At 46.7% G+C, this 24,113-nt stretch overlaps 1 protein-coding gene across 2 annotated transcripts in view; it reads right to left on the bottom strand.

Moving 5' to 3' along the window:
- The window catches only part of POC5 (POC5 centriolar protein), a 328,992-nt gene that overhangs the window by 256,781 nt on the left and 48,098 nt on the right, over positions 1-24,113 (bottom strand). For both annotated transcript variants that reach the window (XM_086960759.1, XM_086960761.1), the window contains exon 2: positions 14,615-14,698. In XM_086960759.1, the coding sequence (XP_086816885.1) occupies positions 14,615-14,698 (84 nt within the window). The remainder of the gene's footprint in view (positions 1-14,614; positions 14,699-24,113) is intronic.

Raw genomic sequence — 24,113 nt, 5'->3', positions numbered from 1 at the left:
ACAGCAGACCCCAGACAGTGATGGACGAGAGAGGCGGGCGCGGGGATCTAGGATGGGTTTAGTGGGACAACACACAAAAGAATGTGCCTCGACTCCCCAGCACAATTTTGCATACTAGACATTGGCCAAACCAGAGTAGCAAAGCCAGACAGGGACTGTCTAACTAAAGGAAACAGAGAATGGTATGGTAAATAAAAGAAGCATTTGCAATGCAGTAGGTCTCATTAGCGAAATTTTAAGCTATTGGCATTGTAAATGACAATGCCTTTTATTTATGTTTTCAAAACCAACGCATAGATAACAGGTCTGTCATTTACAATGCCAGTAGCTCAAAGTCTCGCAAATGCGAGACCTATTGCATTGCAAATGCTTGTAATTTTTTGGGATGCTGCACAGTGCCTTGTTTTTGCAAAGCACTGGCAAAAGAAATTTGCAAAGCCATTAGGTCCCAACGAGGATACCGATTGGCTTTGCCGATGCTTCTTCCATATGTTGCTACTAGCCAATTCAATTTTTTTTGCCTCACTGCGTTAGCCTGACAGACTTTTGGTAGATAAGAAATTTTCATTGGTGCAAACTATAGTTTATTATCACATTGTATTCAAAAGAAAATATAGCAGGCAAAATATTTTGCCATTAATATAAATTAACAAGACGCTCAGTATTTTGCTGCTTTTTTCATAAAAAGAACCATAAACTCCGATACTCCATACATGGACATTTGGCTTGCGGTCTCCTAAGCACGGATTTGCAAACAATCTCAGTATCAAATCTAACGAAATGCTAGTTTAGAATTGTTTGGGGCTTCCTCACCATAGGAATATTGAGAAACAAAAATAACTTGTGCAAATATAGTTCTACAGAGTCACAGTCTTTGATAGATTCAGAATTATTTCACATCACCTGGCAGGGTATCAAGTACAAAAAGTTTGCTTACAAAAGAGAGAAAATCATCATTTAACAAACTGACATGTCCAGCACACCCCCCCCCATTTTGCTGGCTGGTTTGCAGTTAATGAGGTGGAGAGAGCTTGATTTCTGTCCCTAGAGGCTCCCACTGCACATTGTTGTTATTGGGACGACGCAAAGAGTGATTTTTTTACAGTTATTCCTTTGGTGGGGCAAAGTGTGATGCAGGAAAATATCTGGTGGACGTCTACTAGGACAAATTCTGGCTCCTGCTAGCTTTTTCAAATAACATAGTAGATAAGAGTTGGAAAAATGTTGGCTCTCTGAAGAAAGACTTTCAGACGCCTTTTGATGGCTATTGCATGAAGAACGTTTTCAGCTGAGCTGGTCGTATTAGATAAGACAGGTGGCCAGCGCCATATGTGAAAATCTATTTACAACCTTGAGAATAAACATATTAGGGATTCGTCCCATTGAGTAGGGGTTCGTCCCCATTGTAATCTACTCCATATCGCACCTGAGGCAGAGTTGCAATATAGAAAACAATTGAACTTCATGGAGAAGCTTTGGAGAAGTTATGGCTAACCCCATAGTTGTCTTCACAGACCGGGAATCCCAATGCATTTTGGGGTTAGGGTTAAATGGAGCATCCATGAGCTATGATAATAACGTAGGGAGCTCCTTTGGCAACCAGTACCAGTGGAAATGTTCCCTTGCCTCAGGATATCCACTTGCAATGTAAATGTTCTACTGTGAGTCACTCATCTGCTTTATAGCTAGGTTTGCAATTTTCTAAATCAAATACATTAATCTACTCTTGTCTAATAATCTCCTTCATCACTCACTGAGAGAGCCGAGTGGCATCTTCTGAAGCGGGAGAGCAATGTCTGGTGAAATCTGATGAACATTTAAAGGCCAGTCCATGTAAGATGCAGGATATATCAACTTATTATGTTAGAACAGATGGGCAGAAGGTAGAACTTCACCAACGTGTTCAAAAACAAACTTCCTCCACTTCAAAGTATACATTTTAATATGAATTAGGCTCTAGTTACCTTCGCGATCTGCCTACAATCATTAGGGGTATTGGGGGAGCCAACCATCAATCACTCAAGAGTATGGGCGTTTGCTAGAGAGTGCGGGTGGGATAGGGCGAAGGTAGGCTGTGTAGTGGTGAAAGACCTATCCATTGCCCGCAGTTAGGAGCATGGGTGCTTTTAGCATATGCTCCACAGGTCTGTGCAGCAGTACTGTCTCACCTATGTTCTGGATACTAGTATAGTCATGAAACAGTTAGGTTTCCTCTCGAGGAGGAGAAGAATTAAGGTATCACATTGGCCAGTTATCTATCTTCCAGCTATCACTCTTCAAAGGATACTCCATTCCTGTTCAGAAAATTTGGATTAATGTTGGAGTGCACGTTCACCTTCTTGGCGCAAGGAATGAAAAAAGAAAGGACAAGACAAACTTAAAAGACTGGACAAAAAACATATCTAGAACGTGAAGGCCACCGGTGACTAGGCCCAACTAAATCAGGTTGAGCTAGGGCAAAGAAAATAGAAAAGCCATCATACTTAAAGCCTCCAAAGTTGGAGATATTTTGAAGATTCTAAAAAAGGTCAGGCGTCAAAGTATGGAAGACTCCACAGACATTTTGCTAAGTTGAACCCAAAGTGGATGAACATTTTCAAGGAACGTTTGTGCAGATTGAAATTGCACCTATGATATTAGGAAAACAAAAAATGCTTTTTCAATGGAAACTCTTACCAAATCATAACTACGTAGGCATTAATGCAGTCTGTGTAATATATTCACTGAAAAAATGTAGCTCAAGTGCAGTCATGCTTACAAAATTGCCAAGTTAAAGGGAGTAATGCAATTCATATCTCATACAACAGCAATATTCATGACCCCGTCCTTGATGAAGCAGATACAACTGCAAATATTGTACTACGAAAGACTAATGTAGTATTATTTACTGGTTTGACTAAGTGTTGCTATTTGATTACATTGAGCGTTTAGGAGTATTTACTGGTGTAAACACTATTAAGTCATAAGCACTGTATTTGGTGTGCAAATTCTTGTTTGCAGAGCAGTTGTGCTAGTGAATTTGCATCCCAATCCATAATCTGCAAAATTCATAACATAACTTTAGCCCGTGTTTTTTCCAGTAAATTAGCAAGCAACCTCCACTCCAAATAGCTGAAGGCTTTGTGGGGCCCCAACCTCGTCCTGGGGTCAGTTGATGCTCTCCCTGATCCCTTAGGACTTAATTTATTTAAGGATTCTGCGGCAGAGTCCCTGTTCCCTGTATTGGTGGTGGCAACATTTTTAGGTCTCGCAGACCTGCGTTGCAGCGCATGCACGGTACTTGCTCCGCGAGGCTTTTTGTGATCAATTCACTTTCAGAAGTGTAGTGTAGGCTCCGCTCCCTCTTCATAGTAGCTTGCATCCTCCTCAATGCTAAACGCTGGCTTCACATTGTAAGTGAGGCTTTTTAGTCCCTCCTGGTTACCATCCTGTCCAGTTTTAGCTCCTCCCACCTGGACTAGATCGTTTACTGGCGGCAGTACACGGAGTCTTTTAACTATTTTGTAAGGACTTTTTTTTTTACCATTCATGTAATGTCCGTTTACCATTGGAATACACATCTCACATTTGTTTGAGTCTTGTAAATGTCCACATTTGCCTGCTTAGTCTAGTGCAAGCACAATCACTGTAAATGTCTACAACGCGATTTTGAAAAAGGTCAATGTTGTGAAATGTTTATAGTTTGTTGATCTGCAGTTGAGCTGCAAGTCTATAAATGACTATTTGATCGGTCTCTCTCGAGGCTGTTCGTGGCGAGGAAACTAGATTAGACTTGAAACCTGCGGTTCTCCTTTGGTTGCAGGGCAAGATTTGAACCGTCGTGTGACCTTTGATGTAAGAAAACAGCTGCACTCTGTCCACTAGGCATGGATAAATCCCTCACCCGGTACACAAATGCAGAGGGTGTTTAATGCATGTGTATCGATCACCATGTTGTCTTTGCCTGCTACAGCTGACAACATATTTCCGTTGCACAAAGCATCTGAAAGTAGATTTCAGTGCAAGCACCTGCTGGGAGTGTGGATAACTGTAATTGCATTTATATAGCGCAAATATGACATTACCCTCTTTCTACACACCGCATGTGTCTCTTGCTAGAGGAGGATGTAAACATCACAGTGTTGGAAGAAGTATCCAGCTCTGCCAGTGGTGTCGAAATTCACTTTGGATGAGTGACCCATAATTCGTAAACTGATAGTGTACGAGACGTGGGCTCAAAATTAATCTATGGTTTACTATTGTGACTGATTAGAAACAATAACTTGTGGAGAGGGGTATGACTCAAAACACTGCGCTGCCACTATTGTGAACTTTCGGCAATGTGTGTGCAAATGTTGTCTGCATACCAGTGAGCACTGTCTGATTGTATGATCATGTTAATGGTGCATAAATGATTATGTACAGTGTATGGCTGCATACACGTGTACCCTAATTGCCAGTATGTGTTTAATTACCAATGGGGGGCAAATATGTCGAGAGTGCATAACAGTTGTGTGCCTGCTTATGTTGTAGCTGCAGCCTTCCTCCCTTCTTGTATATGCATTTTTGTATTTTGGAGTTTTATAGAGCGCAAACCAGACCGGTGAGGGTATCAGAGCGCTTTACACAATTGACATGTGGAATAAAGGACTTAGGATGGGTGGATACAATAGGGGTAAAACAGTAGTTGCATTAACAAAAATAAAAAGGAGTAATCAATAGCACATCAGGACACAATAGGGATAAAAAAGATAGAACAATAATACAATAATGTAGCCTCAAATTCAGCGTAGGATGCCAGTAGTGTCAGGCTAGTATCATCCGGGAAACTGGATAAAACCCTACAAGAGGTATGAATAGTTGTTAGAAGGTGGTTCCGGCCGTCTGGATTTTTTGCTTTTTGAACACCTATTTGTTGAGCATTTACTGTGGGAGAGCCTCATAAGTTGAGACTCCCCCACAGTGAACTCATGATGAGAGGGACTGCATGTGTATTTTACCGGTGTCCTCCTGGCGCAAGTAGGCCACAGCGCTGCAGCCAGAACAAGGGGCACGGGCTGGTTACATTTAGTCATGTGTGTGTACATGCGTGTGCACAAGTGTGAGGGCTGCGCAGGGGTGATTCCTAGCGTGCGCAGCCCAGGTGCAGTTACAAATTGAATGGTGTGGCAGGACTTATGCAGAACTCAGTGGTGACATGTAATAGGCTTCTACAATGGGAAGAAACATTTGAGGGAAAGTCAATGTGCTTTACTGTTGTTATTCCATTATTCCCCTATGAGGATGGGGAGCACATGGGCTAGTTTTACTTTACAAGGGCCTACATATTCCAGACACGCACTAAAGTCCTAACCAGGGCCTGGCTGGGGCTCCGCCTGTCATGCTGAATTAATGACCTTCCTCCTCAAGCTGTAGCATCAGAGACCCAGCACTCCACAACAAGCATTCCAAGGGCGAAGGTCTCCACTCCAAGAAGAGACGATGGGCGGAGCTACAAGTTCATCCATCAGCAGCTGACACCTGGTGCCAGGCACCAAGCTGCTCGGGAGAGAAGGCAGCAAAGGGGAGGGCCTCTCAGAGACCATGTGGCATGAGACCCCTGGACAATGCCATTTTGAAGAGACCCAGATGCATGGGCAGGAAGGAGGGAGTAGGGGCAGGGAAGTGATGTGTCGCTGTTTGATAGTGCAAACTGAGACTTCCTGACAGTCCCCTCCAAATTATTTGTAAAAAAAAAAAAGTTTACACAGGAAGAGTAGTTCTCTCTGGGGTGTGGTCTGCTGAGGACGACTGGTGCTGAAGCCTGGCACCATGGGCAGCTGGAAAGGAGAACCTCCAGAGTGGCCCAGACCAGCACAAGTGACCAGGAGCCTGGGCCTCTGCGCAAGGAGAAGAGAGGCCCAGTAAGAGAGCCAGTCGAAAGGCTAGCGCAGTGAGCAAGTGAAGACCGCTCCCTGCTGCACTCACCCTCTTGGAGATCAAGAGGGCTAAGGAAAGTGCTCCCAGTGGCTGGGGAGCACGGCCAGGGCAAGAAGAGGCCAGAATCATGAAGATCGGTCCCCTGGGGCGGAGATATGGCCCCCAGCAGGTAGGCAACCTTTGGCCGACCAATGACGTAGCACGTGGGGCTCCACCGCCGCCGGTCCAGAAAAGCCCCCGGGGTGGGTCAGAGTGAAGCCGGGGAGCGCCGTCGTGCTCCCCGTGAAAATGCCCTGCAGGGTGCCAGGAGCCCACCCTGTACTCCGGTGATGCTGGAGAAATGCCCAGGAGAAAAGCTGTTGCACTCCCCGTGAAGAATCTCTGGGGGCCCGGGACCCCATCTCCGGGCCCCGGCGGGAGAAGCTAAGTCGGGGAGCGCCGGTGCCCTCCCTGTGAAGGTGGCGTGGGTCCGGGACCCCATCTCCAGGCCCCGAAGTAACGGAGGAAGGCAGGGGAGTGCTGTTGCAATCCCCCGCGGCTACAGGAAGGCAGGCGGGGAAGGGGGTGTAGAGTGCCGCCACACTCCCCCGTGGCGTTAGCCATGCTGTAGTGTAGTTCCTATATTCCCATTAGGCTCTGCGCATTGGAATAACATAAACAGCAGTTTAGATGTAGGACTGAGGTCGACTAGGTCTCTACTGAATATGTTAGACTTAATTAGGTATGCCAGCTAGCTCAGAGGTCACTAGAAACTTTCTCGAATGAACAGGGAGGAGTTAACTTCCCTGATTAGACAAGAAGGGATTAGCTTCTGACAACTGCATAAATATGACAACTTTGCTCCCTCCAGAATAAGGAGTACATCTCCAGAGTCGTGTGATAACAATAGATAGCTATTTCACTCAGTCAATCGTGCATACTTAGTTTCACCAGAGTACAGAGAACTAGAGAGACGGGCGTTTTCAATAAAAGGTGTTATTTATTGAGCAGTCTTCTTTCTCATGCAAGAGAAGTGAATTGCCACAATTGCAATACTTATCTATACTACTATTATAAAGAGAGAACTGTGTCCTTTGAGCCAGGTAAACTCGAAAAGTACACCACCAATCAAAAACACCAAAGGTATCTTTGAATACCTCAGGGCAAGCAGAAGGACATAGGCTATTAAAAATAAAAAATATACGTTGTTTAAAAAATGTTGAAATAAAAATAAAGTAGTCCCTTGCAAGTAGCGCCGGCCGCGTGATGACATTTGCGCTCCCAACACTTCCTGAACACTTCCTGAAATGGCGGCGAAGATCGCGACCTGCTGGGAGGACTGCCGCGGCCCTGCTTGCTGCTGGGCGAAGTGGCGGCCTGTGCGGGCGGGGCGCCTGGATCGGGAACGGCGGCTCTGGCTCTCCGGGACACGGGCCGGGGCGGGGCGGGAGGGGGCAGGGCCGGGGCGGGAGGGGGAAGTGGGCGGGAGGTTGGCCCTGAACAACGGTGGCTAAAAAAAAATGCTGCCCCCATCCCCTTTCTGCCCCAGGCAACGCTGGGGCGGGCTGCTAGTCATAAAGTAAAGTGCGTACAGTAAAAGGAGTATTATGAAATAATACTGTAAACGCATTGATATGGTTTCCGAGCCATATGATACTTAAAACGGATGAAATATATACAATTACATACAATGATAAAAGTTGACTAAACATACTCAACTGGTGCTTCTAAATTACGCTTACCCCATTTTACCTAACCTAAGCCTAGTACGTGGGAAGGAGTAAGGGAGTTGCAGTTTAAGTTAAGTTAGTTTTGCCAAGAATCTGAATCAAGAATTCTCTAAGGGTCTAATCAGCTCTGTACCTTGGTTTTAGAATGAAGGAGGTCTTGTATCTCGTTCTCCGGACTCGATCTCCCAGTGACCCGCAAGGGTGACTGGAAACACTGGAGCTGGATTTTCTCAGCAGGAGAAAAGACAGCGGCTTTCTCAGTGCGTCAAATGTGAGGGGCGGCTTCCTTCGGCACTCGCATCAGCTGGGCTTTGGGTAAGTAGATAGCCGCTCTGCTCCAAACCACAGTGTGTTGCTTAAGGCAAATGCTGGTATATTTTTATCCGGAGGGTGTCGTGTTTGACGCAAGGTTGGACATAAGACGTCAATAAGAACCGTCACTAAGAACAGGCAGTTCTTTCAGGACTCACAGGAGTTCTAGGAAAATCAAAACAAAAGCAGGGGGAATTCCCGGGTTGCTGGAGGTTTGGTTTGTTTAAAGAATGAATTGTACTTTCTAGGAGTCTAAGGAAGTAGCCTTGCCGTATTTGGACTGCATTGGCTATGACTAAATATGGATATGATTCTTATGCCTTTATAAGGATATGATTTGTTATAACTACATAAGGGCATACATCAGGAATATTTAATTAGGGTCCTAGATACGTTTACAACAATGCCAGTAGGAATTTTCTGTGTCTGCCCGATGGAGAGGGCAGACCAGAAGAGGAGTGCCGGCTCCCGCGTCAGCATGCAAGGGGCCGGGGAGCCGGCGGGAGCCACCGGGATGGGCTCCCCGAGCAGCGGGGGGAGCCGCTGCTCTACTATTCACGGGGCTGGAAGAAGCAACCCACAATCCCTTGCAGGCCCAGACCGGCCTGCAAGGGAATACCGCCTTTTCTCTGCTCATGGTGGCCCCAGGACAACGGGTTCACCGCTAAATGTGTGACAGGGTGCAGCCTCCCTCTGCATAAAGAGGAAAGTCTCTCCTTAAGTCTCATGGGGACTTAAAAGGAACAACCCCTCAAGGGCACAGCCAGCAATCAACTTTCCCCTGGGCTTGAACTTTTGTACTGCAGCTGGGGGGCCTTAAGGATTGCCTTGAGGTGTGGAAGGCTGTGCTGCGGATGCCTGGAAGAAGGTGAAGGTGTAATTGCCCCAAAAATGCATTTACTAATGTTATTTCTTTTAGAGACTGAAAGTCACATGTGTTATGGGAAGGGCCTCCCCGCTCCCGCCTCCCAGCTGCTCCGCCCACCCGCGCACTTGGCCTTAAATGGCGACCGTGCGACGCAGGTGAGTGTGACCCACTTGTGGGACACCCCCGCGCAGCACGGCCACCAGCTGCTGCGTGTGCCCCCTGCCTGCCCTCTGCCTCGCTGCCGCCTCGTTTGCCGGCTGCCGGCTGTCTCCGCTGCGGGGATTGTTTTGCCCGGTTTTGACGAGCATTTGTGCCTGTTTTTGTTTAACTTCGTATAACTTCTTTTTTCCCCTGTTTTGTCGTTTATTTGTGCCTGTTTAGCATTATTTTCTTTTGCCCGTGTTTTAGGCTCTCCTTCCTTGTTGTCCGCCTACCTCGCCGCCCTCCGCCCTCCCTTCCCGCCACCGCCGCTTGTCCCCGCCCCTTTTCTCTTCTGTAACCCTCCCCGCTCCCGCCTCCCAGCTGCTCCGCCCACCCGCGCACTTGGCCTTAAATGGCGACCGTGCGACGCAGGTGAGTGTGACCCACTTGTGGGACACCCCCGCGCCGCACGGCCACCAGCTGCTGCGTGTGCCCCCTGCCTGCCCTCTGCCTCGCTGCCGCCTCGTTTGCCGGCTGCCGGCTGTCTCCGCTGCGGGGATTGTTTTGCCCGGTTTTGACGAGCATTTGTGCCTGTTTTTGTTTAACTTCGTATAACTTCTTTTTTCCCCTGTTTTGTCGTTTATTTGTGCCTGTTTAGCATTCTTTTCTTTTGCCCGTGTTTTAGGCTCTCCTTCCTTGTTGTCCGCCTACCTCGCCGCCCTCCGCCCTCCCTTCCCGCCACCGCCGCTTGTCCCCGCCCCTTTTCTCTTCTGTAACCCTCCCCGCTCCCGCCTCCCAGCTGCTCCGCCCACCCGCGCACTTGGCCTTAAATGGCGACCGTGCGACGCAGGTGAGTGTGACCCACTTGTGGGACACCCCCGCGCCGCACGGCCACCAGCTGCTGCGTGTGCCCCCTGCCTGCCCTCTGCCTCGCTGCCGCCTCGTTTGCCGGCTGCCGGCTGTCTCCGCTGCGGGGATTGTTTTGCCCGGTTTTGACGAGCATTTGTGCCTGTTTTTGTTTAACTTCGTATAACTTCTTTTTTCCCCTGTTTTGTCGTTTATTTGTGCCTGTTTAGCATTATTTTCTTTTGCCCGTGTTTTAGGCTCTCCTTCCTTGTTGTCCGCCTACCTCGCCGCCCTCCGCCCTCCCTTCCCGCCACCGCCGCTTGTCCCCGCCCCTTTTCTCTTCTGTAACCCTCCCCGCTCCCGCCTCCCAGCTGCTCCGCCCACCCGCGCACTTCGCCTTAAATGGCGACCGTGCGAACGCGCAGCGGTCACGCGCAGCGGGCGCGCCGATTGTGCGCCGAAGGCGCGCCAAAGGTAAGCCCGTCTGCGCCCGTCCGCGACCGGATCGCGACCAGCGCCAGGACCCCTGGTCCTCGAAGACCCCGACCGACCCGCAGGACGTACTCAGCCGCCACCCTCAACGCACTCAACACCGGCCGACGCCCAGAGTGCCACCAAGCCACACCACGTCACACCCACGGACCCTTCAGCTGCCACGCCTGCAAGTTCTCCTGCAACCGGACCTGCCTCACACCAACATCCGCCAAGTCAAACACCAGCAGCACCCACCTCAAGTGCATCCTGCTCAACACCCGCTCCGTCCACAGACACGCCATCAAACTCTGGAACCTCCTAGATGCCACAGCCCCAGACGTTGCCTTCCTCACAGAGACCTGGATGAACGCCTCTTCAGCTCCCGACATCGCCATCGCTATCCCAGAGGGCTACAAGATCGTCCGGAGGGACCGAAACGCCAACCAGATGGGAGGAGGCATCGCCATCGTCCACAGGAGCACCATCCGTCTCACGACCAGCACCGACAACACCCTGACCAGCGCCGAACACCTGCATTTCCAGATCCACACCAACCCGAAGACCACCCTCAGAGGCACCCTGATCTACCGACCCCCTGGACCACGCACCCAATTCAGCGAGGACATCGCCGACTTCGTCAGCCCGCATGCCCTCCCCTCCGCTGACTACATCCTCCTGGGGGACCTCAACTTCCACCTGGAGAACAACAACGACCGCAACACCAGCACCCTGCTCGACAACCTCGCCAACCTGGGACTCAAGCAACTGGTGTCCACCCCCACCCACCTCGCCGGACACACACTCGACGCAGTCTTCTCTTCCAGCACGGACATCGACTTCAGCCACGCCACTGAGCTTCAATGGACGGACCACAGCTGCATCCACTTCACCTTCAAGAGAACGACAACCCACCACCACCAGCAACAGGCCGCCCGCAGAAGCTGGAACAAGATCACAGCAGACCAGCTCGCCACCTCCCTGAGCCAGCACCCTCCTGCCAGCTCAGCGAACCCCAGCCAGGCCGCCGACAACCTCACGAAGTGGATCAGCAACTGCGCGGACGAACTCGCGCCGCTGAGGACCCCGCCTAGCAGACCCGGCAGCAAGAAGGCCCCATGGTTCACCGACGAACTCAAGAGCTCCAAGAAGAACTGCCGAGCCCTCGAGAAAGTCTGGAGAAGGGAACCGACACCGGACAACAGGACCTCCTTCAAACTCGCCACCCGGAAACACCACCAGCTGATCCGCGCCGCCAAGAAAACAGCATTCAAGGACCGGTTGGACAACAACGCACACAACTGCAAGGAACTCTTCAACATCGTGAAAGAGCTTTCCAACCCCAGCGCAGGAAACAACGACATCACCCCATCGCAAGACCTCTGCAACTCCCTCGCTTCATACTTCCACAACAAGATCGCGGACATACACAGCAGCTTCAACAACCAACCAACGCACACCATGACCGAACAACCGCCCCCCACCACCACCCTCCACGCCTGGACCCCGATCAGCACCGAAGACACCATCCGCACGATGAACTCCATCCACTCCGGATCACCGACCGACCCCTGCCCTCACCACGTCTTCAACAAGGCCGACGCTGTCCTCGCACCCCACCTGCGAGACATCATCAACACATCCTTCGACACCGCCACCTTCCCTGAGAGCTGGAAGCACGCCGAACTCAGCGCTCTACTCAAGAAACCCACAGCGGACCCCACCGAACTCAAGAACTACCGCCCCATCTCGCTCCTCCCGTTTCCAGCCAAAGTCATCGAGAAGACCGTCAACAAGCAGATGGCCGCCTTCCTCGAGACGAACAGATCCCTCGACCCCTCACAGTCAGGCTTCCGAGCCAACCACAGCACCGAGACCGCCCTCATCGCCGCCACCGATGACATCCGAGCCCTGATGGACAAGGGAGAAACAGCGGCCCTCATCCTCCTAGACCTCTCCGCGGCATTCGATACGGTCTGCCACCGCACCCTAGTACGGCGCCTCAGCAACATCGGCATCCAGGACAAGGCGCTGGAGTGGATCATCTCCTTCCTCGACGGAAGAACACAGAGAGTCCGCCTTCAACCGTTCAAGTCAGAGGCCTCCGAAGTCATCTGCGGCGTCCCCCAAGGATCATCTCTGAGCCCCACCCTCTTCAACGTCTACATGAGCCCCCTCGCGGCCATCGTACGCAAACACAACCTCAGCATAATCTCCTACGCCGACGACACCCAGCTGATCCTCTCCCTGACCAACGACCCCGCCGCCGCCAGAGCCAACCTGCACGAAGGGATGAAAGAGGTAGCCGAGTGGATGACAACCAGCCGCCTGAAACTGAACTCGGACAAGACGGAGGTCCTCATCCTGGGCTCCTCACCCTCCGCCTGGGACGACTCCTGGTGGCCTCCCGCCCTGGGCACCGCACCCAAACCGACAGACCATGCACGAAACCTGGGCTTCATCCTGGACTCCTCCCTCTCCATGACCAGGCAAGTCAACAACGTCTCCTCGGCGTGCTTCAACATCCTACGCATGCTACGGAAGATCTTCTGGTGGATCCCCACCGAGACCAGGAAGACCGTCACCCAGGCCCTCGTCACCAGCCGACTGGACTACGGCAACGCCCTCTACGCCGGTACCACCGCCAAGCTCCAGAAGAGACTCCAGCGGATCCAGAACGCCTCAGCCAGACTCATCCTCGACATCCCACGAACCAGCCACATCTCCGGACATCTGAGAGACCTTCACTGGCTCCCCGTCAACAAAAGAATCACCTTCCGCCTCCTCACCCACGCACACAAGGCCCTACACGACCAAGGCCCGTGCTACCTCAACAGCCGAGTCAACTTCTACGCTCCCAAACGCCACCTCCGATCAGCCAACCACGCCCTCGCCGCCGTCCCCCGCATCCGAAGAGCGACTACAGGAGGAAGGTCCTTCTCCTACCTGGCCGCCAAGACCTGGAACTCCCTCCCGACCGACCTGCGCCTGACCCAAGACCACCTCTCCTTCAGGAAGAAGCTGAAGACCTGGCTGTTCGAGCAGTAGCGGCACCCTCCCCCCCCAGCGCCTTGAGACCCTACGGGTATGTAGCGCGCTTTACAAGTGTCACTGATTGATTGATTGATTACCTGTGTAAGGTGAAGTCATGAGCGAAGTGGGGTTATGTTCCAAGACATTCCTACTAGGGTGTCTGGTGGTATATGCTTAATCATGTGTTTCAACTGTAAAGCCTTTTAGGGGCTTTAATTGCAATGCATTACAACGGTTATCAACTATGAGGAGTACCTTATTTGAAGTGATGCCCAAACATGTATTCTTACTACTGCGTTAGGGGAGGAACAACCCGGACTGTTAGCCACTAAGGTGTAGAGGTGCATACTGTATGGTCAGTATACAATGCTTGGTCAGGGTTATGTGTCCCCAGGGCAGGTGTACCGATTTTTTTAATGCTTGTTGAGATGATGGGGTGGGTCACCACTGGGATAGTGCCAGTTGGTAGGGCCCTCGCACCAGGTTGTGTCAGCCCACTGCATTAGGGGCAAGATGATGTACATACATGGAGGAGGTGGTATTAGATCCCCCCCTGCGAGAGGGGTAGAGATGTCATGCAATGTCACAAAGTAATTCCAACAGCTTATGTATATTTGTAAATTGGTGCATAGTATTAAGTAGTGTGTGTGTTTAACCCCTTCCATGCTGGTGACGAACCCCAGCCGTCATGCACTACGGTGCTCGTGTGCTGATGACGGCTGGGGTTCGTCATGGCCCGCCCGTGTTCTGCCGGCGGCCGCACACGGGGAAAATCGCGGCCGCACGGAAGGGGTTAATAAATGTACTCTTACTTTTATAAAGCAAAGTACAGACTGGAAAATCAATTGAGTTATTTCTGCGCACCTGTAATGGCGATTACTAGCCCACACCACCTCCCTTGAGTAAGCCTTAAACTGCTCTGCAACGCTACCCTCTGAGAGTCAGGTGCTACACTAGGGTGTTTGGTTCCCAGTGAAGGACAAATGTGACATGTTATTTGTGCAGGCCTCACAGATACTTCCTCATTTTCCAACAATAGTTAAGTGATAGGAGAAAAGAAATGAAGTACAGAAGAAATGGGTGGCTACTGCGTGTCAAACAAGGACACATAAGAAAAAAGATGTTGTAAATAGATGACAACTAAGGCAGGATCCTCACATTGCATCGTAGTGACTCAGATGAAAACATATTTTCATGGTCTTTCTGAGCGTTAACAAGCTACATACTATTAAATGCTAATTATTTACAAAGAGATCCATCCAAGCTGTCTGAAAGTAAGGTTTTTCCAAAGTTTAAAAAGGAGGAGCTAGGAGGAATGGAGTTGTGTCTGTCCTACCTGGAACTCTGAAGAGACAGAACTGCCACGATCAGAGTCTTTTGGGAGAACTGGAGTGGAGTTTCTTTCCTCGTCAGATGACATCTGCATAAATACATAAAAAATATCAAAACATAAAACTAGAGAACACTAATTTGTGGTTGATCAAAAGTTAAGATGAGAATTTGTAGTTTTCGTTTTAACATTGATTGTTTTGCATGATTTAGTTTAGACTTCAGAAATGGATATGTAGACCTAAACACTGTTCGAAAAATGAGGTATAGAACATAATATTCAATTTAAAAATAGAGTCAGAAAAACTTACAGAAATACAGAAGATAGCAGACGCTGGATGACTCACTAAACGTCTGTACAGGACTGAAAAACAGGGGGTGTTTACTAAAGGTATTTCCAGAACAGGAAGGATTAAAAAGCTTCCCTGAAACAGAGAAAGTCTACCACTGGCAGACTCTTAAATCGGCTACACATTCCCAAACTTTAGTTCCTACGATAGACTACCTTAATTCCTAAACCCGCTTACAGCAAAACGATGTAGCAAATAGAACTTCAATAAGGTCAAAGTGCAACTGTGGGGCTCACGTCGAATCGCAGTTTAGGACCGCGTGTCTGACCATCAGGCACCAGCATGGATTTGCGCCCCTCTCCGTGGACACCAGGTTAGGTCTCATTATTCGGATCAGCGCTCAAGTGCTTTGCTAAATCAAGGTTTAAAAACTGAGGAGGCAGAAGATTTCCATTTCGATCGCCAGTTCAAAATATGAATCAAGTTTCTTTTAAGGGTGCAGTGATGCCAGTCACACAAAGATTGTCACAGTGCATTGGCCTAAGGTAACTGAACGAAAGAACCAGCACCGGACTTCTTCCCGATGAACCTACTATAGTTTCTTTACAGAGGATCCTGGAGGGATTCGATACAATTGACAAAGCCGGGGATGGAGAAAATCTGGGGATCTCTTGAAAGTGAGACTTCAAGAAATTTTGGGAGGAATCTGATCTTCCTGAAGGGCACTTTCTTTTGCATGTGCCAAGAGAAAGTGCTCTACAGAAGTTATGGAAAGTGGGTCAGAACATATCAAGGTTTAAGAGTGATATGCACCATCAAGGACAACAGCAAAGCTGATACATTAGTGTATAAGACACTCACAGACCATACAAAGTGCTCGCTAGCTTAAATGAGAGACAAATGGGCAAACACGACATAGTCGATGACTAAAGTGGAATGGTACAGGGTACGGAAGACTGTCACAGAAATCTCTAGAAATGCTAGACTCAAGTTTATCAACAGAATGTACCCCAGTGCAGGAGCAAATTGCCTCAAGTTTGGGGAAGAGGGTGCACTTCTACCATCTCACGGGAGCACTGGTGACGAGTGCAGCCATAGTTAACCCATAGGAATATTCACAATGGGTCTGAAACATGTGGACTAGGCCGATCTCAAGGTCAAAGGCCAATAGGGTAACTAGAAGATTCATATACCTGACCCTCAAATTCCTATAAACTGGAAAGTGACAACAGCAGTCTCAATAGCCAGACATGGCCAAAAAAAAAAAAGTAGCGAGAGCTCAGGACTAGATCAATACCAAATTCAAAATTAAATCAGAATGGGGCCGAACATCCTGAATCCCAGTGCAAGCATCCTGTTCCCCTCCCCCACTCCAGATTTCACTTTCTTCTCAGTCTTGCTTAGTATTTTTATGGCAGGTATGGCGAACCACACATCAGTTATACAAAATATACCCTTCACTAAATTTGCTGGCAAGATGTGGATCTCACTATTGATCACTGGTTTACTCACAGCGGATTCTTTTTAATTTGAGCATTCAAGACCTGTTGTAACTTCTCTTATGTGCTTAAAGCCATCCCCCTACTTTTGATTTGTTTGTTTCAGTATCCTTTAAAATTCCTTCCATTCCTCCTACGCAACAGGGACTAAGTACTGTTGCAAAACATAATGGTTCTTTATCTGTTCTTTATGGGGAACACTTTTTTTGTTGGTTTCCTGCTCGGTTACTGTGCCTGCTGTGTTCTGCTGTAGCGCTATACCGGCTTACATTTTAATATAGCATTCCTCCCTCCCACCACCCCTTAATGCAGCAGTTGTGTTAGTGCTGCCTCCTGCACCGTGCCTCCTGCTCCATTGCCTTTTTTCTTATTATTAGTGGTATCTTTGTCAATTTCAATGTCAACTGTCTTTTGTGCTTCTTTTAGTAGGAATCAGTTCGATTTTGGGCTTCATTTTAAGGGGAGATGCGGCTTGTTTTTTTAACTGGAGTGGTGGCATGCTCCTATCATGCTCTGCTTTGGGGCACTGAAACTGTAGTACAGACAAGAAAGCAGGAACCTTCAAGGATGAGATACGGGGGAAGGTGCTGTCTGGTAGAGGATTAACGAGGTAAAAAGGTAGAATGAAGTCTGCCCAGCTTTAGTTAGCAGCGAGCTAACATTTTATAGTGCCGGACATGGGTTTCTGAGTTCAGTATTTGGGCACCAGCACCCATTGTTTTGCCCATTAAACACTTGGTATAGAACTCAAAATTACCCGGCATGAGGCATGCCCAGTACTGTTGGCTAAAAAGCTGGGACTTGCTAAAGTTTCCAGGTGATGGAACCACTTGCCAGTGCGCAAGTAGTTCAGTGTGGTTCACAGCTAGCCCTTATATTGTTGCGTAAACAGAAAGGAGTGAATACACCTGAGCATGTCGGTAAACGGTCGGGATGAGAGTCTTCATTCTTTGTAAATAAATGTCATCTTACAGCCATAAGTATACTGAACAGTCACACTAGTTTTTGATTAATGTGCACAAAAATGTTCTTAAACGAGCATATGTATTTAATATGCGTCGTCAATTGTTTGCACATTTCTAGTTTAACAGCCTGGAATCTCTAATTGGCCGATAAAGGAGATTTTAAAAACCAAAGCAGAATAAATACTATTCCAAGATGGGTGCTGCATTTGCCTGTACTTCCCAGCACTACCATTGGCAATGGGCATGTTAAGTTTCAGGACTGGCTGTCTAAAGCTGCTTCGACCAAGTACGAGGAATAGCAGATATATATATTGTCAAAGCAAATGTCCCTTGCTGGAGAAGGAGCGACCATTCAGCTGGTGCCGGTGCCGAGTCAAGGACAAGACTCGTTTAAACTTTTTCAAAGCAATTGAAATAAATCACCGCACTCTTCTCGGATTTGATTAAAAAGCTTAACCAAATCCGAGAAGAGTGTGGTGATTTATTTCAATTGCTTTGAAAAAAGGTAGGGGCAGAAGCATGCTCTGTAGTGTTTATAGTTTACACCCCTGCTCTGTAATCCTCCTTGTACACAAGCCATCTGCAAATAATGGACCGTTACAGTTCACAATTGATTTGGTGATTGAATGTCAGTCCGGGCCCCTACACAACGCAGAAGAGTCCAGAGGTGTGGTTAATGCAGGAGTGATTACACAACTTAAGCACAAAAACTAGAGCTACATTATTGTCGCTCACGCAGAGAGGCTGTTGGCGCGGGATAGTGTATTCAAACTTGTAAAGGGTGGGATTAATTTGTGGGAAGCCGTCCAAAGCTGCCCAGGGCGCAGGCAGCAGAGGAATTTGAGGCCATTAGTGTGCAGTGACCACTGTAGGCCATACCTTCGGTGTCAAATTGTGCCGTAACTAAATAAAAACACAGTGGCCCATTTCCTGACGAACTGTGTTCTTTAAGCTACATAGTGAACAGGAGCTTTTTTAAAAATTCTGTATGTTCATTATATTTTGATTTTAAGTTAGCGTGTTGAGGCTTTTCAGGTTTCATCGTTTTTTTGGGGGGGGAGGGGCAAAGTGGTAAATGTTGGCGTGTTTGGTGTTCGCACTCTTTTGTAATGTCGGCACATGTGGTTCATTTATGGCAGTCTCTCTCAATCTCAGCAGAGGGTTTGCCAGTGGAAAGGGGTTACAGTGGTCCATGGGGAGCTTTCGATTACGCCTGGCCGCATTGCCCCCTTTGCCCTCAGCAGACAATCATCAATAAAACAACTACAGATGGTTCTTGTCTGTTTGCAGTCAAGGAAGAGGTAGTGATAGATTTCACACACAGCTTCTCTTTTTTCCATTCAAGATTATGTACTAGATTTTTATAGAAAATACAGTATATCTTGCTTAGATTTTGTGAAGATTAAAGTATTCTCTCGTATTCCCAGCGTGCATGGGTGAATTCATGTAAATGCTTTTGGTCTGAGCAGAATGTTTTGGTAGGTATATTAACACAAATAACAGTTATGCTGCCGTTGCAGTCAAGACTGTCCCCCCCAAACCCATCAGTCACCAGTTTTGCTATTTACATCTAGCACGTTTAGCTATCCTTGCAAAGAAGGTAAGGTATGGCTTGCAACACTGGCTGCTTCACCCTAACTGGTTGTTTATAAGCAAACTATTTTATAGTTAACTGACTCAGTCCCAACCATACCAGTCCTTTCTCAACAAACCGCGCACAGGCAACTTGAGTTTTCCTTTAATAATAGTATTGTTATTGCGGTTGTTTAGAAGCTTTATCAAAATATTTACAGTAAGTTTACAAGCCTGCTAGTCCTAGTTTCATGCACGATTGTTGTATTTGTGTTTACATTATGGCATTAACACCAGATTCCATTCCACACCACATGCATTCACCATGCTCCAAACAAAAACACATAGGTAAAAGACATTGTAATTTACAACGCCAATGGCTCTATGCCGGACCGATTGCATTGCAAATGCTTGTTTTTGCTTGAAATAACATTGCTTAAATTGACTGAAAAGTGATACACGACAAAAGCAGACTTTTGCGATAGTAGTGCGGATTGTATGAGCATGTTGCTTGGTACTCCTGTTGGCATTTGCTTTCACTTTATACTGTACACTGCATGATGCTTATTGCTGTGTTCGCTATGATACAAAAATAAAAAAAATTAAAAGAACTCCTACAAGCAGGCCTACTATACTAGAATGAAACAGATACATGAATTGTTGTGCAAATATGTTTATTAATTCATAAAACAAACAGTTAAATGTGCCAGAGACTCACGACAGAGGCCATACAGAACCGCATTGCCTTTTTTTGCTAACAGTTCCCGGGAGGTCCATTTAGTCTAAGCTTAGTGGCCTTATCGGCCTGCTTGCCGAAACCGCTATTTTGCTTAAGCTTGGTTCTAATTTTCAGAAGAGGTATACGGGAATGAACCGTCTTTGAAAGTCAAATTAGACGCCCATTTTGGTGCGAAGTTAAATTTAGTTAGCCAAAGAGATGAGGAATGAATTGGAGATATTAATATAACGTAGGTTTTATATCGCCAGTGTTACAATATTATTTGTTATTCACTCTTGATATACATCACTGCCACAATTTTGTTTTATTTTCATAATCGTTCCTATTCATTTTTCAGGCACTAAGATAGGATTTGATTTTTAAAATAAATCTTGAAAATACCTCCCTGGCTTCCTAGCGATCCTAAGTGTGTCTTTGCATAAGGGTTTGAGTTACACTAATTATCTCTATGATATCTCATAGGACTGATCGATCCTAAACCACATCTCACTCAAATAGTGCTTGTGGGTTGGTTGTAGTCCAATTGAATTTCTTTCTTGGGTTCGCACATTGATAAAGTCCTCAATGTTAGGGGATCTAGAAAACCTAATACTGGGCCATGTTCTCACTTCTTGAAAAAAATGTAATTGTCATTGATGGAAATACATAAACTTGGTTACGTGCCAGAGATGTCACATTATTTAACACAGATACCTTATGCATAAAAGAAAGGATAAGTAGAACTTTGTCTATTTTGGATTTTTTTTTTTTAATTATAGTTACTTTATTATATAGTATATTGAAATCACTTCTGCTGACAGACTTTGCTCATACTTTCGTAGCTGTATTAAAGTCTTTCTATGCAAACATCTTCAGGAGGACATTCAAAGGAGAGCACATCTTAATTATGATGGAAGGATCTCAAGATACTACAACGCTTTGACATGTTCCTCGTTTTGCTTAGTTAAACTAAATACATGAATACACTTGATTACAAATTGCTGCTTTTCCTAGATGTTACTATACTAGTGAAAGATGACAAAGATATTTTACTTCAAGCAAGGTGATTAATCAAATCCTCAAGAGCCTTTGAAATAGGTGGTGCGAACATGCAGGGCCGGCTTAAACGCTGGTGGAGCCCAGTGCGACAATCATTTTTGGCACCCTGACACCCCACAAACGCCGCCTCAGATTATCACACCGTGTGGACATGTGTCTGAAGGATTTCTTTGATGGCCCATCTACGATGTCATATAAAAGACATAAAAAAGTCAAAGATAAGCTTATCAGAGTGAAAGAATAAACACAAACACTAGAATACACAGAAAAGGAATATGCCCATGTTTACAATGTATTCACTGCTCAAATAGGATACGAACATATGTACAATAGCTCAAGAAGAGAGGAAATAAAATTAAATAGTTTCACTACCTGTGACAGTAATAATTATGTCTGCTTAATCAAATGCCTGTGTTCGGAGGCTTACATCAGAACAACTAGTTGAACAGTGAAGATCAGAAAAAGTGAATATAAACGTAACAGATTTCGAAATCCAAAAGGTACCAGACAGGATGCAGCGCAACGAAGTGGACCACAACATCAAATCAACTTTCATATTTTGCAAGTAGTAAAAATAAATCAGAGATGACAGTATTGCGGTTCTCCTTGCAGACAGAGTACATTACTTGTTAAACTAGAAACCATAGTTGTAAACGGTTTGAACAATAGGAGTGAAGAGAAACAGAAATCCCAAAATCTAGACATACTTCAAAGAACATACGAGTAGTGTATAAGAAGTTCCCAACTCAACCGTGTGGACAATTGGACCCCACCATTACTGCTTCCCCGTTCCGCTCCTTCTTTGCTCCCCAAACTCCTTCCAGTCCATAACATTTTTATAATAATTAAATTTAATAATTTAATTTAATAATTCATTTTTTCAACATTTCAAACTACTAACATTACTGCATCTTGGACTGGTAAATAAACAATGCATTCTTTTCGCTAGTAGCATGCAAGTGTTATCTGCATGTGTGCGCCTAGGAAATGATGCAGCTGCGACATTTACCCATAGGGATCTAGGCGATGTAGTCACAGACAACCGATATTAAACAGTGTCAGTCAAACTAATTCTATTCTTGGAGAAGCTGCCTAGATTGCATCGAGCCAGGTCTAGTGCATTCTAAAAGGCAAATGCTTAGCAATCTTGATCAGAGGTTGAGGAAGCAAGTTTCAAAGTCAGGCAGCAACGACAGACATAACTCTGACCCCCACCTCTTCCTTTGGACCCTGGGTACGATGACAAAATTGCAGCTAGGAGAGCAAAGGTTTCGGATGTATCAATTAAATAGATCTTTAATCCCAGCAGGGCTCGGAAGGTGCAGGGCCTTATGTACAATACAGATGGATTTACATATAATGCACTTCCTGGTGGGGAGTCAATGTAGCTCACCCATCCCAGCAACTGCTGACTGGCACTTAAGAATGTCAAGAATATCGGTGGCAAGCACATTCAGTGCCAGCCTGAAGTTTTGCCTGGTTGTCTATGTTCAAATCTTAGTAGAGGGAATTACAATAATCTAGTCTGTACATGAAGGATAATGCTACCTGCTTTCTCGTTGGCAGGGGGGATAAAAGGAAAGATCTTTTTTACCTTCCTTATAAGCCAGAAGCAGGTAGTGACTGTGTAGTGTGCCTGTCCATTCGGAAATAAATCAGTGTCTAAGATTACCCCCAAGATTTTTAGCCTTCTAAACTGAAATCGGGAAGGCGTCTAAGAGGCCCGGCTACCAGTTACCATTCCAGATCGAAGTTTGCATCCCAAAAAGCAACACCTAATTTACCTCACCATTAAGTTTAAGGAAATTCCTGTCCATTCAATCTACGACCGCCAACATGCATTGAGAAAAATTATCTGTGGTAGCAGCGGAGTTCCTAGGGATCGACACAATGATCTTGGTGTCATTGCTCATATCCCATAGGCAGGAATGATGGCAGCAAGTGGGGACACATACAGGTTGAAAAGTGTAGTATACAAAGATGTGCGCTTTGGCACCGCACAAGGCAAGGAGAAGACATCCGAATGGAATTGATTAAAGAGTACCTTCTGAGAGCGATTGAGGAAGGAGGACAATAGGGCCAATACCTGCTCTGTAATGCCAAAATGTTGGAGGCGTTCAATAAGCAGTGAGGGGTAGATGGTATCAAAGGCCGCAGACAGATCTAAAAGAACCAAAGCTGCACCTTGCCCCTCGTCCACTAGACACCTAATTCGGTCTGTGACCGAGACCAAAGCAGTTTAGGTGCAGTGGTGTCTTTGGAAACCAAGCTGAGATTTGTACAGCCATCGCTGCTGTTCCTCAAATTCCATCAAATGGCCATTCAGATGTTTCTCAAGAATCTTGGATAGTAGCGAGATCAGACAGTAGCCTGTAAGATCCTTGCTGTCAAGATTTTTTTAAAGGAGAGGCCAGATCAGTGCCTCCTTCCATGGACGAGGATAGCAACCAGAGAGGATAACTTTGTTCATCAGGACTGTGAGAGGGTGTGCCAGAGAATTTGCTGCCATACGCAAAGTTGCTGGTCCACATGATTCTAGGGTGAGCCCGACTTACTTTTGAGGATATGTCGTTCTACCGTTTCAGAGTGGTGGAAAAACAGTGAGCAAATTAGATTCTTGGTTATTGGACCCCAGAGACTCCCGGGTTTTCAACTGCGCTCTCTACTCTGAGTATGCAACATACAGTTCTCTTACGTTTTGATACTTCAAATATAAATACAAGTAATTTTAAGTTGGAAGAAGTCACCTCGCTGGTCGCAAAAATCTTGAGAGCCGTCTCTCTAATTGAAAGAGGGCTAAAGAGCTGGTACACCACTTTAAAAAGCTCTTAATTGGAGGTGGTAGATTCCATTTTATAAGTGCAGCATGAGGTCTTCTCATTAAGGGTTAGTTTGAATTCCTTTATTCTGATCCTATATATTTTTTTCTTGGTCCTTGAAGTTTCTTCGCCAAATTCGCTCGACTGCGACAAGCCTGCCTAAGAGTTCACTAGCCTCTCAGTGAACCAAGGGACAGAGGTGGAAAGCCTTTTCTGCATTTTACCGATTCTGTGTAGCATCAGCAAAAAGATGTGGCAAAGCCAAAAGGTCACAAAGGTGAAACCTATAAAGCTTTGCCAATGCTAGTCTTTTTTTTTTTTTACTTTTTGTCATTAGGTCTTCAGAACATGGAGGGTTCTCTGTGAAATGAACAAAAAGAGAAATTTCGGAATTCATTAAAGCAGGAGTGGGGAACAAAGGGAGACTTCACTCAGTAACAGGTACTGAAGACTGGCAAGCAGGTATGGTTCAGAGAGATGGCCGCTGAAAGTCTCAGAAAATGCCTCTAAACAATGATCTCATGTGAGTCTTGATTATCTCCAATAGTCAAGCTTCTGCGTACTGTCAACATAGTGGAGAATGG

Source organism: Lissotriton vulgaris, chromosome 3_1 (genome assembly GCF_964263255.1).
Source record: "Lissotriton vulgaris chromosome 3_1, aLisVul1.2, whole genome shotgun sequence".
Taxonomy (NCBI): domain Eukaryota; kingdom Metazoa; phylum Chordata; class Amphibia; order Caudata; family Salamandridae; genus Lissotriton; species Lissotriton vulgaris.
This window is presented reverse-complemented; position numbering and strand designations above follow the sequence as displayed.